The 24,655-nt window shown below is 42.9% G+C and overlaps 1 protein-coding gene across 1 annotated transcript in view; it reads left to right on the top strand.

The window, feature by feature from the left end:
• The window catches only part of ADAMTS14 (ADAM metallopeptidase with thrombospondin type 1 motif 14), a 106,702-nt gene that overhangs the window by 20,464 nt on the left and 61,583 nt on the right, over positions 1-24,655 (top strand). The window contains exons 3-4 of the mRNA XM_048858432.2: positions 1,258-1,414; positions 6,610-6,806. Coding sequence (XP_048714389.2) covers positions 1,258-1,414; positions 6,610-6,806 — 354 coding nt within the window. The remainder of the gene's footprint in view (positions 1-1,257; positions 1,415-6,609; positions 6,807-24,655) is intronic.

Below are 24,655 nucleotides of genomic sequence, written 5' to 3'. Positions count from 1 at the left end.
TGAATGATACAAAGATGCTGTCCAAGACAAGACAGCAGTAATGTGAGTACGTCATTGTACGATAGGAAGAGGGCTGAACTAATCAGCTGTATTGTAGACATGACAGTAAAGGTACTTTTAAGGAGATATTTGAAGGAGGATAAGGTAGAGGCTTTGTGGATCTTTTCAGAGCGTTTTTCCCACTCATAAGGAGTGGCATCGGAGGAAACATGGAGGTGTTTGAGAAAGCAACATACTGGCAGATGACAAAGGCTAGTATGTTGGTAAAGAACAGGTGGAAGTTGACATGGTAAAATGCATCAAATGGATAGGGGAGGGCTTAATTGTAAAGGGCTACAGATGGAGATAGCAAGCTTGTGGTGGAGAAGGGGGAGTCAATGGAGGATACAAGGAGGGGAAATGTGCCCCATTGGGGCTGAAATGGGAATTTCTGCACAGTTTGAGTGAATAACTCTAAATATTGCAAAAGTGTTTAAAATGCTTTTGAGAAGTGTCTAAAGGGATCTAAGGCAGTATCATAAGGATTATTCCAATCTTTAGGGGTTAGTATGTGGGTATTGTTTTTGTAAATTATCATGGAACATAAGACAGTGTTTTGGAGTAGAAACAGCTGAACATGTCACTAAAGTTCTGTCTTTGTTGATGTGCATTTTATTTTATTTTATAGCGCACACAGGTGTACTAGGCTCTTCAGAGAAAATTCACGGAAGACAGGTCCTAGCTCTAGAGAGCTTATGCCATAAGGGACCGAAACTGCCACACTCCTGGTTGAGTAGTACCTTTCTGTGCAAGTAGTTGCATCAGTTAATTTCCAAATTCTATGGATATTGGCAAAAATGTCTCTGGCAATAACGTGAGGTCTGAGAAGGGTGGGCTAATGAATGTGCAAGTGTGTCTCTTCCAATTTAAGGTCATAAGTAAAGTGAATTTGCTGACTTCAAATTATCCTGATTTCCATCACCAGCTGTCATTGTCGGTAGTTTATTGATTAAATACAGTATCCAAGTTTACTCTAGGAGTTGGCTGTTGAACATGAGACTTTTATGTTTTCTTCCTTTCTCTTTTTTTGCAGCGAGCAGTGATGCTCTAGTGTTAAAGAGTTTAATGCAAATTGCCTTTGTCCACACTGTTATGGGGGTGGTCTTGTACTCTGGTGTTCCTTTTCACTCTATGTTCCCTTTAATGCACTCTTTTAGCAGTACTGTGAATGTATATGTATTTTCTTTCCTTTTCCCATTTTTGTTTTGTGCATTCTAGGCTGGCCTGATTCGGACGGACAGTAGTGAGTTTTTCATTGAGCCTTTGGAGAAGGGGCAGCAGGAGAAGGAAGAGAATGGGAGGGCACATGTGGTCTACCGCAGATCCGCTGTCAGACAGGAAAGAGCAGAATCACACAAGGATCTTCATAATGAAGGTAGGACTGTGTGTGTGTGTGAGTGCGTGAGTTTACTACATGCTGCATGCACATGCTTCATTAGCTCTGGCTGAGCTGCGCTAGGGCACGAAATCCGATTGATGAGGGGTGCTTTCAGCAACCTTTTTGTTTCCCTGAACCAGGTGTATATTTGTTCATGGTGCTTCTTAGAGTACCTGGGCTGCTCTAGATTGTGCTTGGCTACCCACAGCTCCCAGGGAGCTTTCTGGTAGTTGGCAATCACTGCTAGCCACGCTGTTTGCTCAGCCATGATACCTGTGCTGGGAAGTGGGAGGAATCCTGGTGAAAATCCTTTGGAGCTCTGTTAAGCTTAATGGCTTCTTTATGCCCTAAAGCACCAGAGAATTTGGCAGCTAGAGTTTCCTAAATCCAGTGAAAGTACCTCGGGATGAATCGGCTCCATAATTTTGTTCCAATGAATGGAAATGATTTGTGTTTTATCTGTAGAAAAATAAAAATGCAGGTGACTGGGTGCAGAGAAAACCCCAAGTCTCCTCTCCCTGGATAAATATTGAAATGGAGAAGTCTGCTGTCACTGAGTTCATTTATTCTCTTCAGTATCATAAGGCATGTTTTTGAATTCCGTACTGGTTTCAGTGCAATTAAAGATCTTGTTCTTGGTCATAATACTGTAAGGATGCCTTTATGGGAAGGCCAGTTTTAAGAAACCAGTAATGATAATAGTAATACTTTGCATTTCTATAACACCTTCCACCTGAAACTCTCAAGGTGCTTCATGAACAGTAACTGATTAAGCCTCACAGTACTCCTGTAAAGTAGGTTTTGTTACAAAGGCAGTTAAGTGACTTTCTCAAGGACACATTGTCAGAGATGGGATTAGAAATTAGGTCTTCTGATGTCCAGTCTTTGTTCTAAGCACTACTCCCCCTGGATCTCTCTTTCTCAGTGTGTCAGAGGGAGCTGGTGTCTAGGGATAACAAAGCTTATCTGGTTGATGGGTGTAATCAGTCTCACTTTCATCTAGTTATATTTGAAAAACTGGTGAGAGCTCCCTGTAACTGCCTGGAGCCCAGACTAGATCACTCTAGCCTCCAATATCCATAGATCACCATTTGCCCTCAGGGAGAGTCATCATTTCCAGGGTGTGGGGAACTAAGGACCATGAGCATTTCCCGTCCACGCTTTGCTGTGGAGAAAGGGGTGATGGGCTAGGGAATCAGGGGGGTGGGAGTCAGCTTTGTTCAATCGATTTTGAGATGCCCCCATCCAATGTTTCTGCACCTGCTTTTCTAGAACCTTAAGTGTCATGACAATATATGTAAATGATGCTGTCTAGTTCATAGGCCTACATCATGCCTGCTTAATTTTTTTCCTACTATTTACTTACAGGGTGTCTGTCTTTATGATTTAACTTTTCACAGAGAAGTCTGCTCTTTTTCCTTAAAAAAAAAAAAATAAGAGTGAGAAAAAAAGAGAAACAAATAATCAGTGCCAGCAGCCCAGCCACATCTGAGAAACCCTACAGTAACAAGCCAGCCTGGGCAAATGTGTTGGAGGAAACAGAATTGTCAGAAAGGAGCCAGTTTCAGTTTTAACTCCCCCAAATGGATTGTTATCAACAACAGTGAACAAAAAAAAGTCTTAAAAATGACGAAAAATCGCTTGAGTGATCATTTAAACAGAGGCAACTATCTTCTTGGCAGATTTACATTCAGCATTGATGAGTGTTTGGGGGTCCAATGAGAGTTAATACCTTAGGCTTTGAAGTGAGGCTAAGGTACTAGTTAGGTTTAGTGTTTTCTGTAGGCTTTTCCTTTAAGTAAACTAATTGGATGGTTTGGTCTGTTGTACCGAGAATCCATAATTGCAACATTTGGAACTGAGTTCTGATTCAAATTTCAAATTTTTCTCCCCCTTCCCTCCTAGCAGCAACAGGAAAAGGTGAGATTTATCTTTAAAATAAATTGATTTTGCTGTCAGCCACTTGTTCCCCTAGCACTGACATAAAGAGACGAGGCGAAGAAGAAAGGAGAAAATAGACAATCTCACATGTTATGAGCTAAAGCACCAGGGCAAAATGGAGTTGGGATAAGGGTGAATTGAGGTTAAAATGGCTGTAATGGTTTGTAATTTTTCAACTTTTTTGATTTGAAGACAGATGTGTAGATTGTTTTAATTGAATATACTTAGTGAAAGTAGGTGTTGATTTTTTCTGGATGTAAATAACAATCCCTAAATCTTCCTTTTCTTGAACTTTTGTCCTGTGTCTTGTCTTCTGCGTGTTTGTCTTCTCTTTTTTAGATTGTTAGGTCTTTTGGGCATGAGGTGTGACTTATTTATAGCCCTGAGGCTGTAAACACTTGAGCATGTGCTTAACTTGACACAAATGAATAGTCCTGCTGACTTCTTTACTTGCATGCATAAGGTTAAGTGCATGCAGAAGTGTTTTTAGGATCAGGACCACAGTTTGTAAAGCACTGACACTTTGTATATGTTTGAGTAAGAATTAACTTTCTTTAGCATTGTCTCCTTCTTGTAACATCGTACTCATTTCCACAGCTACAAGTTGTGTTGTTGCAAACACAGCATGGAACGGAGGCAGGAGCAAATAAATCTTAACAAAGAAAAGATTCTATTAGCAAGCCTATGTACTTCAGTAGTAAAGAAGGAGGTGAAGAGAGACACCAAAAATGCAGCATGTTTTGGGAGCAGAATTACCTCTGAAGAGAATGGGATTTTAAAAGTCTCCCATGTGATGTCAGCTGCTCTTTAAGATTAAGTATAGCTGATAAAAAAAATTTGCAAATGGTCATGAAGCAATAGGGGCAAAGAAAAGGTGATGAATGACTTATAGGGACTGTTGGTTGGAGGTGGAGCCTTTCATGTTTGTTACTAGTTCTTGTTTAGAGGAGGCTGGAGGATTGGAGTGCTCAGGTGATGATGATGCCATCCAGAAATCACTGTTTCCTGTGTGGATCCAATTGGTCTGATTCTGTTACCCTGCATCTTGTCTCATCATTTACACTACTGTAAAGTGGATGTAAATCACTACCCCATTAGAATGGTAAGTAAGTTACCCCCGCTTTGCACGAGTAATAGTGCAGGGTACAGAGGAAGGGGGAATCAGGCCCTGCAAGTCACCATCACTTGTTGGCTATGTGGTGGGTAATCAGAGCTGCCATGAGGCACCTTTCATGAGCACTAAATTCACTTTAAAAAGAAAGGCTTTACCATAGGAAGAGTGAATACATCACCTGAGGCAAAGCCCCCTGGCTGTGTTTACTTACTTGCGTTCTTGTTGGGTCTTTCCCATCTGTCTGCACATTCTATGCTGTAACCAGGCCCCTGGCCAATGAGGACATCATGTAAGAGTGGATCGACAACTCTGGCGCAAATGTGTGATGTGTCTGTCAAAGCTTGCTCTGTAGAAAGGAGAGAGGGTAAAAATAGAGAAGGAATTTCTTGAAACATTGTGACTGGCTAAGTTATTTTAAAGGTGGTAGGATGGAGGTTTGGGGCCAAAGTCTGAGTTGTGGTGAGAGCTTAGCTTTTTGCTTTGCTATATTTAATGTTCTTGATCAATGTTAAACACAGTTTCACAGCTTGAGCCTCACAGTCTTCATCCGTCTGCTTGAAAACGAACCCCTCATTGGCAAATACAGAAATTCCTGCAAGATGTGCTGTGCGGAGGTCCGAGCTCTTACACCAGAAGAGAGATGCTTTATGTGACTCACTGTTTGGAGCAATGGAATTCTCTTAATGTCATGCAGCTTTATTTAACTAGATGACATGCTCCCAATAGGGCACAATTATCAAAGAATCACGTGGCTATCAAGAGGCCTGGGGGTGGAGAGGTTTCCCAGCTGCCCCTATAAGTTGTTGTTGTCTTCAGAGAACGCTTATAACTCATTTTGGGGGCACTTACTCAGATTTTTGGCTTGGGTGGTGAATTTAGGTTGAATTCAGTGAGGAGTGGGATTGATAATGTTCCTGCTTCCCATGCTGTTAGTATCCTTGGACGTCATCTCCCTTTGATGTCTAATCTTGTACCTTTCACCACTATGATAGTCACTTTTAAAATAAAACATGCTCCAAGTCCTTAACTCATCCTTTCTGGTGTTGGCAATGCCTGCTCTCAGTGGCCACTAAGAGGTGCTGCTTCCAGAAATGACATCTGATGGATTTTGGCCCAGCTCCTCAAAGGTATTTAGCTGCCTGTTTCCAATGCCTTTGTGGGTCTGGGCCTTAACTTTCTGTTTCCTTTTGTCTCCCTTTGATCACTCTTCCCATTCCCTTTCGCTTTCCTGCATTCTCCTGTCTGTCTTGCTGGTCTATGGTCCTTCTTATGTGTATTGTACAACTCCTAGCACAATGGGGCCCCAATCCTGGATACAAACCCTGAACAGTAATAGTGAAAGTAAAGGTGCATTCTTATTGCTGTCATTAGAGATTTTAAGCAAGACAGTAGCCAAAAAATGTTCAGAATGGTGGAGTTGCTGTTTTTCCTGTCAGGGAGATGATAACATTTCACTGCAGAAATAAAAAGCATCTGAAATAGCCACTTGTTCCATGGTTATTGGCAGAGGTGCGGAGAGGGTAGGCACAGCGTGGGATCTCAAGGTGTATGCAGACATGGGGAGTGACCTTTCTTTTGGCACCCAGGATGAGGAGTCCTTTGGGCTTGGAGATGTCGTGACTGCCAGAGAAAGCTGACATTAGAAACGGCTGGTTCTGGGCCTTGGAGCTAAAACTGCATTCCAGTTCCCCAGTGAATAAAAACTGGAGCACACATGCACCTTCTCCTTAAATGGAATAAAAGACCAGACACTGTAGCTCTGTTGCTAAACAGCCACCAGGCACGTCTTTATTCCTCATGCTGACAAAACCGTGTTTTCCCTTCCAGAACCTTCAGGAGGAGGGGCAGGGAACTGGAACAAACACAGGGCTCTCTGTCCACAGACTCCTCCCCTATAGTCAATATACTGGCAGCTTCTCCTTCACTGGGCACTGCAGGGCTGGGGGTAGAGGGGCATGAATCAATACAGGGAGCAGGCAGGTATTTTATAGGTATTCATACAGACAGATGACACATGCATATAAGAAAATAGACAAGTAACTGTATTAGAGCCAGGAAACATTGTTAAAGCCACATTGTTCTGCATGCAGCAGCCTTGAAATCTCTCACCATTTCCTCTTTCCTCTCACCCCTACAGTTCCAAGCTTCAGTGTGGGTGAGCTCCCAAACTCACTGGACCTGATTGAAGACCGGCTTGGTGAAGTGGACCGGAAGAGACGCCACGCCAAGAAGGATGACTACAACATTGAGGTCTTGCTGGCAGTGGACGATTCAGTTGTGCGGTTCCATGGGAAGGAACACGTCCAGAATTATGTCCTCACACTCATGAACATAGTGAGGTTTTCTTTTCTTTTGTTGTTTATAAAGCACTGCTCCTAGAAGTGATGTGGGAGGTTGTGGAGATTGAGTGGATGCAAATAGAAATTGGTAGTGATAATTACTATGCAAAGCATTGCTTTTTTTACATATGCAGTGTGTATGATTTCATATAGTGGCAGTTCTATAGCCAGTTTATTCACTAGCAGTTTGGCTGAGTTCTGAATAACAATAAGTCAAGTAATCCAGGTATATTTCGGGGTGCCTTTGGAAGAGAGATGGATTTGCCTGATGAAGGCTGTTGGTTCTCCTTTCTGGACTTCGAAGAGGAATTTTCACACTGGGGTCAGACAGGAGGCAGAAGGGGCCTGTGTACAAAAGACAGTTTTATTTTTAGTGTAATTTCCCCCTCTTTCTTGGATATTTGGATCAGAGTTGAGGGTGCCCTCCTAGTTTGGTCCTGTAGTGAAGCCCTTACCCTCTGTTTTGCCATCACAGTCTTCTGACACAAAACTTTTTGTGATGTCCCAAATCTGTTGTTCTGAAAAATAAGCCTTGAGAAGGGTTGTCTTTAACAGTTAACAAATATAGTAGTTGAAATGATGAAAAGTGGATATGCGGTACAAATGGTTTTCTACTCATCTCTGTGACTGTCTCAGCCACGGCAAAATGATATACTACTGGGGCATGGATCAGTGTTCATGTCACACTCCCTGTCAGTACCCAGCCTGGGCCAGGGAAGCCATAGATTCAACCAGCAGACCAAACTCAGTGATGAATCCTGGTCACGTTCCAGCTGTGGCATGTTGCACGTATGCTAAAAAGACTGTTTAGTGTCCTCCATAATATTACTGGTCTGTATTGGTTGGTGGTTGTGGATTTTTTATTTCATCGAACCCAGTTGTGCTATTGCACCATCAAGCTGTATGTGCATTGTTACTGCAGAGTGTCTCAAAACGGCTTCCTAATCTGTGCCTCTTTTGTTCCTGGGAGTCCCAAGAAGGGGAAGTAGGCAGTGTTTGTTGCTATCTGGCTGGTGTTTAAGTGGCTCACTCAGTTGTTTTATTTAAGGGGTGAAGATTTTTTCTTCTCTTCCCCATATGTGAGCCTAGATCTGGAAGACAGCTTCGGAGCTGCAGTATATGAGAGAGGGAGCTAAGCAAGCCCGTTAAATACCATCAGCAGTAAAAGAGGGAACGGGATGGAGTGCAGATAAGGCATAGTTATGGGAGAGAACTCAAGTGAACTGTCCCTTTGCTGCAGTAGTTCCCAACCTTTCCTCTGCCACGGCACGTCGTGATACCTTTAATTATTTTGAGGCACACCGCGATATTGTCTCCAAATGAACCCACCCTCTTATCGCCTCGGTTTAAGTTGTTTACCACCCTTGCCATTCACAGTGTGTACAGTACAGTTAATGATGTTAATAATAATTAACAAATAATACAAAAGTTGTACCAATCAAGAGACATCAACTAATGATATTATGTATCAAGACTTGCGGTATTACCTTTTCATCTTTGAGCCACCTCTTCTTTTGTATGGCTTTGGAAGTGAGCAACATCAAAAGCCAAACTCCAGAGATTGCAAGTCTCGCATTCCACCTGACAGAATGGAACTCTGAAATGCTCCCCTGATTTCGATGCACACTGTGATTCACAGTCTGTGATGAATGACAACAAATTATATACAAAAATTAAAAATAAATAATGAAAAACTTCGAACGAGACACCTGAGCTTGTCTTGAGGCGCAGAGTCATTTAACCCTAGGAGGAAATGTTAGCAGTGCCACTTGGAGCTCGTGCTTCACTGAGCTCAACTGCTCTCTTTGGTTGTTCTTGACGTAAGTCAGGCTTGAAAAACATAACTTGCACAGGTTGAAAAGGGCAACAGAATGGAGATACTATGGTCCGAGATTACAAGATATTCACCTCCCACCTTCAACCAGAAAGAGTCCCAGGGCGTATCATCAAGCTTTGTTTTCAAAATGTGGCCCGTCCTTAATTCAGCAAGCTGACCTTGAGCTGTTATTGTAACATTCTTAGCACGTTGCATTGCAGAGGCACTGTAAGGATCTCGGACCAGTCAAAACTTCTCTATTAACTGAAGGAAAATATGAACTGAATTTTAATTCCAAACTTTCCAAATGACATTGACCAAAATAGTGCCAGCAGGATCTGCTGCATTTGCCAAGGGGAACACTTCTGATGTTCCTTTTGCTACTTTTTCATGCCAGAGGGCCAACTTAGGCCTAAACGCATGCAGTTTATCCATGTTGGAGGGAAGATGCTCATATCTACCTGCATTTTCCTGTTCAGCTCATTGAGGTGGCAGAATACATCAGCCAGGTAGGCAAGCTTTGCACACCATGGCACATAAGCGATCAAGTCCATGTACCGTGATTTCTCCGAAGTTAGGACCATTATGATCTCCTCTCTCAGCTCAGACAACCGTGAGAGAACTTTTCCATGGGAAAGCCAGTGTACTTCAGTGTAGAAAAGTAAACTCTGATGCTCTGTTTCTGTTTCCTTACACAGCAAGGAGAAAATGCATGATATTAAGGCCTGCAGTTTTATGAAGTTCATTATTTTTACTGCTCCATCTAAAACTGAAGACAGTTCTTCTGGCAGTGTTTTGGTGACGAGTGCTTCATGGTGCAGGAAACAGTGCGTCACCAACACATCTGGGTTTTGTTCCCTGACCTTGCTTACAAACCCCTTCACTTTGCCAGTCATGCAGGTTGCCCCGCTGGAGCAAACACTGATAAAATTTTTCCAGTAAAGTTCTCCTTCCTCAAGGTAGGCTGTTGTCACGCTGAATGTATCCTCTCCAGTCATGTGACCTGGCAGTTCTTTGCAAAATAAAATTTTTTTTTTATACTATCTCTGTCAACGTACCTTACGTTAGCCAAGAGTTGAGCATGGCCACTGATACCTGTTGATTCGTCAAGCTGCAATGCAAATTTTCCACTTGTATTTTTCTTCGAGCACCATCTCAATATCACCTGATGGCATCAATGCGGCGACTTACATTGTTATCTGAAAGGGGAACTTTTTCAATTTCCTTGACTGCATGTGCACCTAACATTACTCTCATGATTTCTTTGCATGCTGGTAAAATTAATGTCTCTGTGATTGTATGTGGCTTTTTGGCCTTTGCTACAAGCTTAGCAGCCACGTAGCTTGCTTCCAGTGCTTTGTCAGAAACAGTTGCATAGTCTATCATCAGTCGTGCTTGCTTCTCATTGTGGTCCCTCAAATGTGTAAAACAAAGTATGTCCTTCTTGGCAAGGGATGAATGTTTGCTTGTAAGGTGTCATTTTAACTTATTTGTCCCCGTGGCTTTGTTTGAGAGTTTCTCCCTGCACATGAGACAATGTGGAAGAGTGCAAGGTGGTTCCCTATATTGAGGTTCGCTCTCGCAGAAGTGTCGGTTCAACACTTTCACTTTCTTAGTTTTAGGTTCAGCTTTATCACTGCAAGTAGATGTGAAATCGCTAAAATCTTTTTTCTTTAAATATTTGTCCATTTTGGGGTCATAAATTCAAAATTCACCACTGTAACTTTTGAGCTTTGTAAGATTTGAAAAATGCATTCGCCTCCCGTTACGTCAGGTTCATATAAGCATAGCGTAATGTGGCATATATCATAGGCCACTGTAAATTTTGTCTCATGAGTATTTATGAGCCAATCCAGAATGAGGCTAGTAGGGTTAAAATCAAAACCACCATAGCGGCTAATGGTAGATTGCGACCTGTCTTTTGTGCCAGAATTAACATTTTCAACAGTGGAAACTAACGTTAAAGCTAAATATAAGAATTCTGGACAAACGCATGCTCAGTGGAAAAAGTGATAAGTACTTGAGAATAATAATTTGGGACGACAAACAATTAATAATTAGTCATTTCTTCTCATTCCCAAAATAGTCTTCCCAAGTGTGTGTAACTTTCTCCACCATTTTAAAATGCAATGTAATTAATTATCATGTAATCCCAGGTCCGGCTCATTCTGGCTTTTACCCCGAGTCAAATATAAATATAAAACTTAGGCTTGACTTTTTTGTGTGCATCATCATCAAAGGCTCATTGCAGTGCATTGCATTCATCAGGGCATGTCATCTTTGTTTACTGTTTGTCCCTCTTAACCTCACTTTGGGGAATGGAACGTGATGCATGCATAATATTTGAAAGGGGCCTCGTCCCGCAGAGGAAAAGTACAGAATACGATCTGGCTCCGACACCAATTAAAATAAAAGGGTAGGGGTTTTTTTGTTCTCACATGTAGTTTTTCAGAAAATTCTGCTGCACACCTGATTGAGTCTGATGGCACACTGGTTGGGAAACACTGCTCTACTGACACTGTCCTCATTGAAGGGAGATATTAGCAAGAATGGCGTTGCTTTCTCTGCAAGTATATAAACAATTCATGGTTTTGCAGAACTCTTGACAGGCTAGAGCTGGGCGTTTATGATCTAAACAAAAAACTCTGTATGAAAATCTCTGCAGAGGCCTTGTGGATGATGGCTGCTGTCCAGAACACCTGTTTGAGTGAGAGGCACTGAAGTTGGGTGGGCGGGTTGGGAGAAAGGGAGAGAACAAAAGTGTGGAGTTCATTCGCATTGCCTTCTTCAGCAAAGACAGACCAAGAATGTCCAGTTTGTTTTGGATGTTCCCAAGAGGGATGGAGAGAGAGAAATGTCACCTCCTTCTGCACCTCTCTGAAAACTGTCCCCCAAAGTCCAGGAAATGCTGTGAAAGCTGTTCTTCCAGAGTGAACAGAGAAGGGTCTATTGCATTTAGTTTATTTAATTGTTGCTTCATGTTGACAAAGGATAAAATTTTCAGAGGCTCCTATGTCACTTAGGTGCTTTCGAAAATTGTGCTCAAAGAGCAGCTATTCATGATGAAAGTCAGGAGCTTCTCCCTCATTTCGAAGCTCCCCTTTGGCAATCCTCAGCTCCTCTCTATCAGTTCTGAGTAGCCTCTCCTGGTTTCCCCAGAACCCTATTCCAGACCTTCTCTCCTACTGACCTGTAGGAGTTTTCCTTTAACCATTTATTAACAAAAAAGAAAGCAAAATGTGCATATTCCCAAAGAGCTCGTTGACCTGGAAGACCAGTATTTATTTTACTGCTAATCGTTCAAAGCATTTGCACTGTTGAGCATTTGACACCGAAATAGCTGCAAATATGAACAGTCTTCACAAAGGTCTTTCTCTCTCTCTCCCTCCTCCTCCCTCAGTCTTCATTTCCCTTCCTCGTTGGCTCAATGTCTCATGCCAGGACAGAGTAGATGCAGTGTCTGTGCACCAGATGGGGCCTGAAGAGAAATTCCTTCTAACCCTGTTGTCTTTCCTGCTTTTTTGTTCGCTGCTTTGGTGTCTGGAAGCTAGAGATGTGGATTAGTTGGGGATTGGTCCTGCTTTGAGTGGGGGGTTGGACTAGATAACCTCCTGAGGTCCCTTCCAACCCTGATATTCTATGATTCTATGCTCAAAGCCCTATTTCTCATAACTGAGATGTTCCCACGTGATGTCAGGTGGACCAGCTGAGATATACTGAGTGGTAACTTCTGTACAGTTGGAAACTGGAGAATGAAAACAGCTATTCTTTTTTACATGCATTTTCCTCTCCTCCCTGTTTCAGTTCTTTTCTGCAGCGTCATGGGAAGTGTTATGCAGGCATGACCAGCTCTGAAGTGACAAATCTCTGAAGACTTTTTAAAATGTAGAAACCAAAACAGCATTAACTCGCATTGCAGCCGCTATGGTGCCAATCAGGCTGGGGGTACATTATCAGTGTGAGATGTAAGGATTTACTTGTATGTCTCCCATTAATGTCAGTGTGAGTCAATCAGCTAGCTAAATTCTTAACACACCTGCTAGCTATTTACCTCCTGAAGTCTGAATTTTAAGGCATATCAGTGTAACAATAAAGAAATAGTAATGCTTCATGGTAATTCTTTTCTGTTCATTGCAATAAACATAGTTCTGACATTGAGAGATTACCGTGAGCCTGCTGTACTGTGCAGTTCCTTAAGCATTCCTAAATGGCATTATCATCCTCCATTGCTATCTTGCATTAGTGTTTAACACTGTTGCCATCCCCAAATATACAAGTGGGTTTAAAATTACAGGGAGATTTACATTTTAAAACAAAGTATGTGAAAATTTTTATTCTTGTGCATTCTCCTGATTTATTTATTAACCACCAAGGGTTTGTTCAATGCTGCACAAGGCACAAAGAAATATGAGGCTCCTGCCCCCAGAGTTTAGAGGGTAAATAGTCAGACAAAGATAAACTCAAAAATTCACTAAGAGCCCTTCAGCATGGTAGTAATTTAGGCCCTGATCCTGCAAATCCTTATGTACTTATTTAGCTTTACGCATGTGAGTAATCCCATTGAGTTCAGTTTAGACTACTTGCATATGCAAAGAATGTGGGTAGATATTTGCAGGATCAGGGCCGTGGAGTGTTCACTATTATATCATTTTACTTTGTGTTTGTTTTTCTTTCAGTAAAGGTTTGGGGCTATGTTTTACAGGTATGGTGTAGCATTATTAGCTTTATAGAGGAAATGAGTTTTCAGAAAGAGACTTGAATAAAAAGAAGGCTAAGTATGAGGTGTACTGGACTAGAAAGGGTATTCCAGGCATGTGGGGAAGGAGAATATGGAAGAAGGTAGAAGATGAGAGTGAGAGAGAGAAGGAAGCTAACAAAGCGGTGAAGCAGAGTGGTGAAAATCCAGTTCCTTTGTTACTTACCTGCCAGAACCTGAGTTTGGGATTCCATCTCTCCCCAGTAGCAGTTGATGACAGAGCTGGGAATTGCTTGAGAAGGCTGGGTATCTGTTTTGCCTTCAGCTGTTGCAGAGGAAATCTTGAATCTTGATCATGGAAATTGATAGATTCAGCATATGTGGGAAGATCCGATTTCCAGATAATTCATGTAAGGTGTAATTGCCCATTCAAAGATCCTGTAAGTGACCAGGGACTTTACATTGCTTACTACACTTTTATGAGAGCTCTGCATTTCAACTTTAAGCTAACAACATCCAGGTTTGCCTGAAAGTCCACATGCGTCTCACTGGATTTAAAGTGAGGATTCTATCATGAGATCTTCTTAAGCAACTCCCAAAGAGACCAGCAGAAGATGTTTACTTGTTCTTTAACAAAAGGTCAGGTGGCTTTTAACTACTGCACACATTGGAGCCTCTTTAAAGTGGTGTGTTGAGAGGTTTGCTTAGTGGAGATGGAGTCCTCAGGGCAGCTTTCACGATTTTTTAAAATAACATTTTCAGTTAAAATGATCATTGTAGTTGGCTGAGTGTGCTTCTCTTCCTGAAAGACATCAATGAATGTCAGAGCCTGGATGAGACTAAAATATTTTTAATATTTCCCTGAAATCTTAAAAGCCAGTTTATCAGGGGGCCCTTGACTTTGGCTCCATTTCTGTGCTCAGTCATGGTAACAATTCTTTTGCTCTGTCACATCTGTAAACCACAGTTTGCCTGTGCAAATGGGTTTCATGTGCCTAAATCCTGTCATTTGCATGCACAAGAATTGTAAATGCAAGTAAGTCTCTTATCTGTTCATGAACAGAGGTTGGGGTGAGGCCCCTTCAAAAATTTGCCCCATTGATTTGTTTGTTAAATTGCTCTGAAATCAGGCAGGGAAGGGGTTACATGCTCTGACACTGGTCTCTCCCCACACTGCTGGTGTCACAGATGATGTCATTTTTTCAGCTTGGGGGACAGCATGGGAAGCTCAGAATTGTCAGTTTTAATCAAAAGCTTTATTTTCAAACACATTTCATGGTTTATACGCAGCAGGGAGTGCTTTTCACTGTGTGAATGTTCAGGATGCTATGCAGAGTGAAAGAGGGACAGCTGTCTTTTCAAATAAAGGGCCCGTTTGTGAGTTTAATGAGTTTAAAAGAAAAGATCAATAAAAGGGGAAAACATGACCCCATTGGGTAATACGCAAAATGAATAGTTTACCAAAGCATTTCCCTCCAAGGAGGCCTTTTTCTTTCCTTTCTTGCTTCTGGCTCTGACACATCTCTTGCACTCAATGGGTGATACTCACAGTTTAATGGACTCACCTGCTAGTTATCCATCATTGTCTGGGACCCCTCTGAGCCTTCTCTTCAAGCCAGTCCCCTGCCATGTCATGATGTCACAAAGGGCTACAGGATGTCTATGGGGAGGAGGGGGGGAAGGTGTCTTGGTGTGGAGTTTTCCACATCACCCCCACTTCAGATTGACAGACTTGCTTCCCTTTTACCTACTGTTGGAGTAATTCCCTAAAGTACCGAATTCAGCAGAGAAAGGTTTTAAAATGCACTTGGTGAGCCAAAAGTGTGCCGTGAGAATTACACAGTATAGCCATAGTGAGAAGACAGGTTACAGCACTGACAAGACTGTCCTGGCACTGCGGAGGGAACACAAGAGTGTGCTGGACGGTAACATTCCTCTATAATAGTTCTCTGTTTTTCCTTTTTTTAACTGAAAACATGTTAGTGGAATGTGCAGTTCAGCCGCATAGCCTGTGCTTTGTGGTCTGGAGGACACAGGGGATAGGAGGATGCTTGGGGGTTCATTGGGAAGGAGTGCACAAGAGGACGATGCCAGCGTCTATAAATCACAGCCTGACCGAGACCACACAACTGAGTACTAATCCCATTAGTTCAAGGCAAGGCTAAAGAGGAGCGGCTTGGCTGGTGTGCCATCAGGACTGTAACAAGGGAGGATTTAACGAGCTGGTAGCTCAGCCATGGCAAGGCTGGAGTGCGGTATGACTAACTAGAAAGAGTGAGGCAGGCTCAAATGAGAGCCAAGACTCCTGGAGTTTTAAAATCTAAATATATCCTAAGTAAAAGGGTTGGATGAGCAATGAATTCAGAAGCTCATCAAGAGATGTTTGTAAACTTTAGAATCATCACAGCTCTTGCGAGGGTGTAACCCCAAGAATCTCAAGGTATTTTATGCCAGTGGAGGACTGGGCCATTTATTCTAGGTGTTTGTTAGTGATTTCTACCCACTGGTGCTTGTAAACTGAGATGCAGGGGCTAACTTGCCACAAATATTTTGAAAAATCTATTGCCAGATGTCTACTCAACCCTTGTGTAATGGAGGTGTATTCAGATGTAAACCATCTTTAGTTTTTGCCCAGGTCCTGATTCTGAAAGTTCATAGGCTAAGAAGTACTTCTTGTAACATAAACAGAATTACATTTATTTATACCAGCAATTCGCAGCTCAGGATAAGGGCTCCTTCAGCCCACTGCAGGGTCAAAGGCCTCTCCACCACTGCTTTTGCCCCTTCACAGTAGTTAGCTATTCTCAGCCACTGAAGAGCACCCCTCCCCTCTGTGCTTCTGTCCCTTATGCAGAGTCTTTGGGCCAGTGCAGTTTGTCAGGCTCTTGACACTGTAGTGTTAACCGTGTTCATCTCCTTTACTGACGGACATTACCGTGGCTGAATGCATCAGGGAACTGTCACCCCAAATGCCATCATTCACAGATTGCTAATTTGTTGCCACTGATCTGTGACTCTGAGATAACATCCATGACCTCTGGGCGAGCTCAGTTCCATATTGCAACCCAGTCAGGTCTTTGAGGCACCAGTGGTCTGACCAACAAGAGAAATGCCCCTAAGACCTTTCCCACCAGAGGTCACGCTTGGTTAACAACCTGCACTATGAAGAAAGAGGCACTACCCTTTTAACTCACTGTCAGAAGGCTAATTGAGCTGTTGCTGTGAACAACTGAGTACTGTAGGAAAGATGGGACTTCTGCCCTGAGGAGCTCACACTGGGGGAACTTGAGGTTTGTATTTGGATGCTGCAGTCAGGAGCATGGCATGGGAGTTTCTGCAGGGCTTTGTGAGAGCTGTGTGGTTGTATCCTTCTGTGGCAGTGCATCAGAAGTATGTGTGGGGAGGGTGGAATTGCTAACCTCTGCAGCTGTGTTTGGAAACAAATACTTTCTCTTTTCTGAGAACACTGTTGTACAAATGCTTGTTGAACTATAGTTTCATCTGGTGAACAAGTTGTTCATTGCTGTATATAAACACCGGTTTAACTCGTTCCTCACCCGTTTGGAAGTACGTTGAGCTTGCAAAGGTAAACAAAAATTATGTGTCAGTATTCATATATATGAAGTTTGTGTTTAAATATCAGGCATCCTGTGCCTTCCCCTCCTGATCCCCTTGCCCTGGAAAAGCTGGTGGTTCATACTGTATACAATAACTCCTCACTTAACGTTATCCCGGTTAACGTTGTTTCATTGTTACGTTGCTGATCAATTAGGGAACATGCTCGTTTAAAGTTGCACAATACTCCCTTATAATGTTGTTTGGCAGCCGCCTGCTTTGTCTACTGATTGCAGGAAGAGCAGCCCGTTGCAGCGAGCTGGTGGGGGCTTGGAACCAGGGTGGACCGGCAGCTCACCTGTCAGCTCCCCCTAGTTCGCTGTGCGGCAACTGCCCAGCAGGCTATCAAATGCTGGGCAGTTCAGCTGTCCCTCCCCCCACTGCCCTGTGCTGCTCCTGCCCTCTGCCTTGGAGCTGCTCCTGGGAGCCTCCTGCTTGCTGTGCAGAGGGGCAGGGAAGAGGAGTGCTAATGTCAGGGTGTCCTCTTCCCCATGATCTTGTACCTCATCTCCACAGAGCCGGGGGTGGGGAAACACGACAGGGCTCAGGAAGGAGGGAGCTTGCTGGCAGCAGCTGCTGTCTCAACTTGCTGATCTACTTAAAAAGGCAGTGTACTTAGAATGGGGTCAGAGTACTTAAAAGGGCAGAGCCTGTCTCTGTCTCTCTCTCACACACACGGTGTGTATCTATGTTCCCCCCCCCCCACACACACAATGTGTGTCTGTCTCTCTCTGCCATGCTGTGTCTCCTCCCTCCATTCGTGCTGCGTTGTAGAGTGTGAGGCTACATTAACAACAATGTGTTAACCCTTGAGGGCTCAGCCGAGTGCTAGTTCATCATTGAGCAGTAAGTCAGTCCCTGGGAAATATCCCACCCTCTTCCACCCTCTGACTTCACCACCTCAACCAAGCTTCACAATCATCACTATTGTGTACAGTATTAAATTGTTTGTTTAAAACTTATACTGTGTGTATATATATATATATAATATAGTCTTTTGTCTGGAAGAAAAAAATTCCCTGGAACCTAACCCCCCCACTTTACATTAATTCTTATGGGAAATTGGATTCACTTAACATCGTTTAGCTTAAAGTAGCATTTTTCAGGAACATAACTACAATGTTAAGTGAGGAGTTACTGTACCTTTGCACAATTGGACTGTAATGATAATGGCACTTAACCAGTGCAAAATAGAAAGCCAACCAGGTTGCAGTAGTATGTCTAATGCGACTACCCCTGGCAAAAGAGTACAATAGAGGAAGCATATCTCCAGCAGCCAGGCTGCATTGGGCCATTAGCCCATCAGCTGTGTTAAGTAGAATGGAACTATATTTTTAGAGGAAGATGAAGGTAGGAAGCTGCTGTGATTTGTGTTGTAACAGTTCCACAGTCCCCACAAGGCTGTGGACATGTCATTTTCTATCCAGCTTGGTTTGTCAGGGAACCTTTAGAAGAAGTTTTGTTTTGTTTTTAATTGGTAGTCTCACATTGGCAATGTGAGCAGTGTCTCTTTAGGGAAACTGTTCCCAAATCCATTTTTCTTCTGGTTTGCAGTGTGCGTCTTGGTTTCTCTACTCAAAAAATATCTTTCCTAGTCTTGTGCTGGGGGAGAGATGGGTGATATGTAAAAAGCCTCTCTGTAAGGTAGCGGTGCATAAACATGCCAGTGCTTTATTCCTGCCGGCTTTAACAGCATAAAGCTCTCCTCTTCCAACAGCTACTAATTCTGGACGTTGTAATGGTGGTAAGGTGCCATTCTCCTTTCCTGTGATGCACCTGTTAGCAGTTACTATTTGGAGCCTCATTGTGGAAGTGAGTGACCTAATTTTACTGCAGGGCTTGTAGGTGTCAGTCTAAAAAGGGTTGGTGTCCGGATGCAGTACAGCTTTTTGTGACAGTGATAGATACATCCATTGCCTGTGCCTTCGTGTCCTATTGCTCTGGTAAATATGTTTCACCAAGAAGGAATCATATTAGAAGTTCCAAACGCTGTCTCAGCACAGGACACAGAAGCACTTACCAAAGAAACAGTGAAAGTAGATGTGACGGGTTGGATCACAGAAAACGCCCTTGGGAACTGCCAACTAATGTGCTGAGACTACCCCTGCGCCCATTTCCCCTGGCAGCTTGGGACTTCAGTGCCCTGCCTGGTTTGAACCAGACACGCTTGCCTGCTGCAAACCCAGACGCGGGTCTGAACCACGTCCCCTAAAAGCTGCAGGCTTAAGTGAAAACAGCTTAAGAAGTGTTCCTGTTTCTAACACTCAGATGCCCAACTCCCAATGGGGTCCAAACCCCAAATAAATCCATTTTACCCTGCATAAAGCTTATACAGGGTAAACTCATAAGTTTTTCACCCTCTGTAACACCGATAGAGAGATATGCACAGCTGTTCCCCCCCCCTCCCCCCGGTATTAATGCATACTCTGGGTTAATTAATAAGTAAAAAGTGATTTTATTAAATACAAAAAGTAGGATTTAGGTGGTTCCAAGTAATAAGAGACAGAACAAAGTAAATTACCAAACAAAATAAAATAAAACACGCAAGTCGAAACCTCATACAATAAGAAAACTGAATACAGATAAAACCTCACCCTCAAATGTTTCAATAAGCTTCTATCACAGACTGGACACCTTCCTAGTCTGGGCACAATCCTTCCCCTGGTACAGCCCTTGTTCCAGCTGGTAGCTAGGGGGTTTCTCATGATTGCAGCCTCCTTTGTTCTGTTCTACCCTCTTATATATCTTTTGCACAAAGTGGAAATCCTTTGTCCCTCTCTGGGTTCCCACCCTTCCTTCTAAATGGAAAAGCACCAGCTTAAAGGTGTGTTCCAGTTCAGGTGACATGATCACATGTCACTGTAAGACTCCAAGCCCTCATTTGTCCCAGCCTGACTCACAGGAAGGCCTGCAAGCAAACAGAGCCATCCACAGTCAATTGTCCTGGTTGATGGGAGCCATAAAGATTCCAAACCACCATTAATGGCCCACACTTCGCAATACTACAATAGGACCTCAGAGTTATATTTCATATTTCTAGTTTCAGATACAAGAGTGATACATCTATACAAATAGGATGACCACACTCACTAGATTATAAACTTTGTAATGATACCTTACAAGAGACCTTTTGCATGAAGCATATTCCAGTTATATTATATTCACACTCATTAGCATATTTTAATAAAATCATATAGAGTGCAACGTCACAGTAGACAACCTTCCAGTCCATTTCTCAAAGTACCCAGAGGTCCTGTTTCAAGGCCGATGAAGCTGTGATAATTATTCAGCAAGGAAAATTAAGATTAAACCATGATCTTATGGCCAACTGGGGGGCCACTCTGGGCTGCTTTGAATTGCACCAGGCAGCCAACAGTCCAGGAGGGCCATTGCAGTCGCTGGGGATTGCTGGAGTACCGAGGCACCGTCTCACCCTGGCCACACTTCCTTTTGGCCAGCCATGCTGCCTATGCTGTGAGGGTGTACCACAGTATCAGCAATGCTGGCTTTATGCCAGCAAGGGTTTTCTTCAGGTCAGGGGAATTCTCAGCTGGCAGGTTAAGCTGGCACCTGACCAGAGCAGTTTTGAGAATCAGGACCAGTATCTTCATATCAGCCAGACCTGAGAATCAGGTCCAATATATTTGCTATGACTCGTTGAATGAGTGTGCCATGCATTCCAATACAAACAGGCTGGAGGCTCTGAAACCGCACTACAGAAATCCAGACAGAGGGGGAGAGAGAAGGCTCTCAGAACCTTCACCAAATAAACTCCCCAGCATTGGGCTTTCCAGACCTTTGAAAGAAAAAAGCTATTTTCCCACATGATCCTCTGCTTAAGGAATTTAGGCTGCTCTCTGTGAGCCTGTTGGCTTTTCATTAGGAGGGTCCACTAGTTCCTGCCACCTTAATCTGATTAGAGGGGGAAAATCCTTCCCATCAGATTCTCACACTGAGCCAGGTTCAATCTGTAACAGTTACCATTTGGCATTAATGAGGTGTCCTGATTATCCAGTGTCCCAAATGCTGATTTTGGAAGTAAATGGAGCCATAAGAGGGAGGAGTTGGGAGAGCGTCACGTATAGTACATAGGCTTTATTGTCAGCTTGGCATTTGCTGAGCTTAGCACAGCACTGCTGCACTTAAGGTTCTATCAGTGTCACCTTTATCATGATCCAGTGGCCAACTGGGGGCCACGTCAGGCAGCTCTAAATTACACCAGGCAGACCCTTTATTATGAATTCACTCCCAGATCAAACTTACTGATACATTGGTAGTCACTTGCTTATTTACTTTATTTAGTTGCAGATAATGGGAAAAAGTAGAGGGGCAGATTTCTGTTTGGCTTCGGGAGTTCGATGAAACACCATACCTCCCCTGATTTGGTTGCCTCTTTGTGCTGTTCTGATGGATTCCTCTTTGTGTGTGTGTGTGTGTGCACGCAAGCATGCATGTGTTTTTTTGAGGAGTGTGGATCATTTTCTTTTTAACCACTGAAAAGCTAAAATTGCCAAAGATGACCACCCCATATGGTACATCTGTGGAAAATTTGGAAAACAAGAATTTCAAGCCATAAATGGATTTTGAAAACTGATCTGTGGTGGAAGAAAAGTTGGACTTCTGAAATTTTGAGAAAAACCAGATGATTTGGAGGGAAAAAGTGAATTTTTTTCTACCTGTTTGACACTGCACTAGGGACTCCATGGGAGCAAGTAGTAAATGGATGAGGAACAACTACTGACACTTAGAAATCCAGGATGTTTTGTAGCTCATGGAGAAATCAGGATAGACAGGAGGTCAGATTAGATGATCTAATGGTCCCTTTTGGCCTTAAACTGTATCGGACTGCGAAATAGTTATGAATATTGACTATGACCTCAGATAATATGAACTTAGCCCTAGAAATGCCTCTTGCAACAGGAGCACAGATTTGTGAGACTGTCATAGGTCATGCTCATCTTCCATGGGTTTATACAGGAGTCAGTCATATTTTCAAAAGAGTTCAGTACCTCATGAAGCCCATTGTTCTCAATGCTCCCATAATGTCCCTGAAAAGTTGTGCAGTGCTGAATATGAGGGGGAAAGTCCTCTCTGAGCCCCAAAGATGATTGACCAACTTACATGCAGATAGGGTGACCGGAGAGCAAGTGTGAAAAATCGGGATGGGGGTGAGGGGTAATAGGCGCCTATATAAGAAAAAGCCCCAAATATCGGGACTGTCACTATAAAGTAGGGACATCTGGTCACCCTAGACGCAGAAGCTTGAGATTTGATCAACCGCAGCATCTTTGCCAGTACTGTATAGCTACAAATTTAAATTTTCCGTGCATGCACGTATTACACAATTAGAGCTAGATTTACAATAGAGCACCCAGCAGCTCCATTGCTCACTTATCTTATAGCATGATCCTCCAAGAAAAACGGTGTGGAATATCTGGTAGTACGTATCCCTCTTTCTCATCTTCGTTCCATTTCCTTCTTCTCCCACAATTGTCTTCCTCTTACCATCCTCTTTTTTAAAGCATTTTCTCCAACAAAGAACTTAGTATAAACTTAATTATATAACTGAGATAAATTAGCTAAGTATACATCCCTATATATGTCCGGAATGTTGTCATCTAGAGATAAATATTTGATTATCTGTATTGTTTTAAAGCTCCTACTTTGTAAAGTTTGTTGCCTGTGGGAAAAATAATATTAGAATTCATGTTATTAAAACATGAGCATTTTCGGTGATTATACAGCTTCTGTGAGAGAGGCACTGTATGGGTGTGGGGTTCCTGGGGGTGGGAATTAAGACTATATCTAACATTGTTTCAGGGACAGAGGAGAGGAAATGTTTTGTACCCAGCTTTGCTTTTCAATCTGTTGTCATTCCGTTGAGCTCATGAAGAGGGAATTAACCAATTAAGCCTGGGACTCTGAGATTCTAAAGCCGAGACATGGGAAATGTGATTTTAGGATTAAAGAATAATGCAAAGGAGTTGTTTCCTCCTTTTACCCCAGCATCACCATTCCATTCACTGACTGCTGCTGCTACCGGAGTTCATATCATAGCAGCGGGATTTGGCCATACCTCTAAATCCTTCTGAATTTCTGAAAGGTGGTGGGATGAGAATGGCCCATGCTGGGAGGTGAAAGGATGGAAGGTTGTCAGCTTTTTCCCCCTTCATACCCTTCCCCCAGTGGGGCAGGAACTTCATCCTGTTCATTATATGGGGATTTTTTGTTATATGTATGCGTGCATCTTTAATCCCTTTAAGGAGATTTCATGGGGAACATTGTCACATAAAGGGTGTCATTTTGCTTTCTCCTCTGGAGTTCCCACCAGCATTTGTCCACTCACGCTTATATTTTTAATGATCAGGCTGGGCCCCACTCTGACAAAAGAAGAAAGGGGATTGCACTCAATACAGAAAATTGTTGGCTATGGCTCCATAAATGGATATTAGCGTATATGGGCTGGAGCATGATTGCTTAATAAGCTGCTCTTGAAGAAGCTTGAATAGCAGGGAAGAGTTATTGGGGGGAGGATTTGGGGTTTGCATTCAGGTTCTGATTTGGAGGGAAAGTTCTGGTAAAACAAGAACCTACAGAGAAATCAAACAGATAAAACTATATTCTAAAAATACGACCTAACTCAAAGCAACCAGCCATGTTCAGGCAGAGGAGCCTAAGTGTGCTATGTGGCACAAGACCATAATGGCTAGGAGCAAATATTGGCAGCAGGAGAGCTACAGTATCTGCAGCCAAAGGGAATAGGAAAAATAAAGAGCAAGGAGTGTGAATTTATAACAGACAAAACAGAGGGACATGGTAAAAAGCTTGATTCTGTTACTGTTTTGAACAAGCGTAGAGCAGGAGCCCTGTGGGACTCCCCAGCGTTAATCCCTGGTCTGTTATCAGATTTCAGACTCCTGCTCCCTTTTGATTGGCGCAAAGAGTTATAAGGAACACAGCCAGAATCCTTCAGTGGAATTGGAATTTCCACTCACCCCTAATCTGGAGAAGGTCCCATCTCTCCCAATTTTCAGGCCACACTGGTTCCCTGTAAGTGCCCTTCAATTAGATTTTGGGGAGTCATCACTCAGTTTGGTTCTGATTTTTGAAGTTAAACACTGTTTTCATTTGTGTTTTTAATGTTCATTGCAGCATTTGATTTGACAGGTGATTAGAGGATTTACCCAGAGAGGAATCGATACCATATTTCTCAACTCAGCACGGGAATGAATTGAAGATGAGGTGCAAAGTCATCAACTCAGGGGGTTGGATTTCGTTCTTATTCTACGTTCTGAAAGCTGCCTGCAGAGCTAGTCCTGGGCATTCTCTCTCTCCCTGCAGAGCCAATTCTGGACATGCTTTGTGCGCACAGAACTAATTCTGGGCATGTTATCCACCTGCAGAACTGAGACAGTAGGCAGACTAGAACCAATATCATTAGATACAAAGATGGTGTAGCTATAACAGGAATTCTGCCTTCTGCAGAGGGAAACTCACTGAGTTGCTGGAAGAAGGATTTTCATTTTCTACTTCTGTGTAGTGGGGTGGGCAGGTAGACAAAGATTTCTTTCACTGGAACCAGACTGCAGCCTAGGAAATTTCCTATTGGTGTTTTCTCACCAATGCTCTGCATCTACCTATTAAGAAAACCTGGGTGATAAAATATTTCCAATGAATTTGCTTGACAATACAAAGTTACTTCGTATTTTCCTATTGT

This window comes from Caretta caretta, chromosome 7 (assembly GCF_965140235.1).
Source record: "Caretta caretta isolate rCarCar2 chromosome 7, rCarCar1.hap1, whole genome shotgun sequence".
In the NCBI taxonomy this organism is placed as follows: Eukaryota; Metazoa; Chordata; order Testudines; family Cheloniidae; genus Caretta; species Caretta caretta.
The sequence above is the reverse complement of the archived record's forward strand: the minus strand, read 5'-3'. Positions and strand labels throughout refer to the sequence as shown.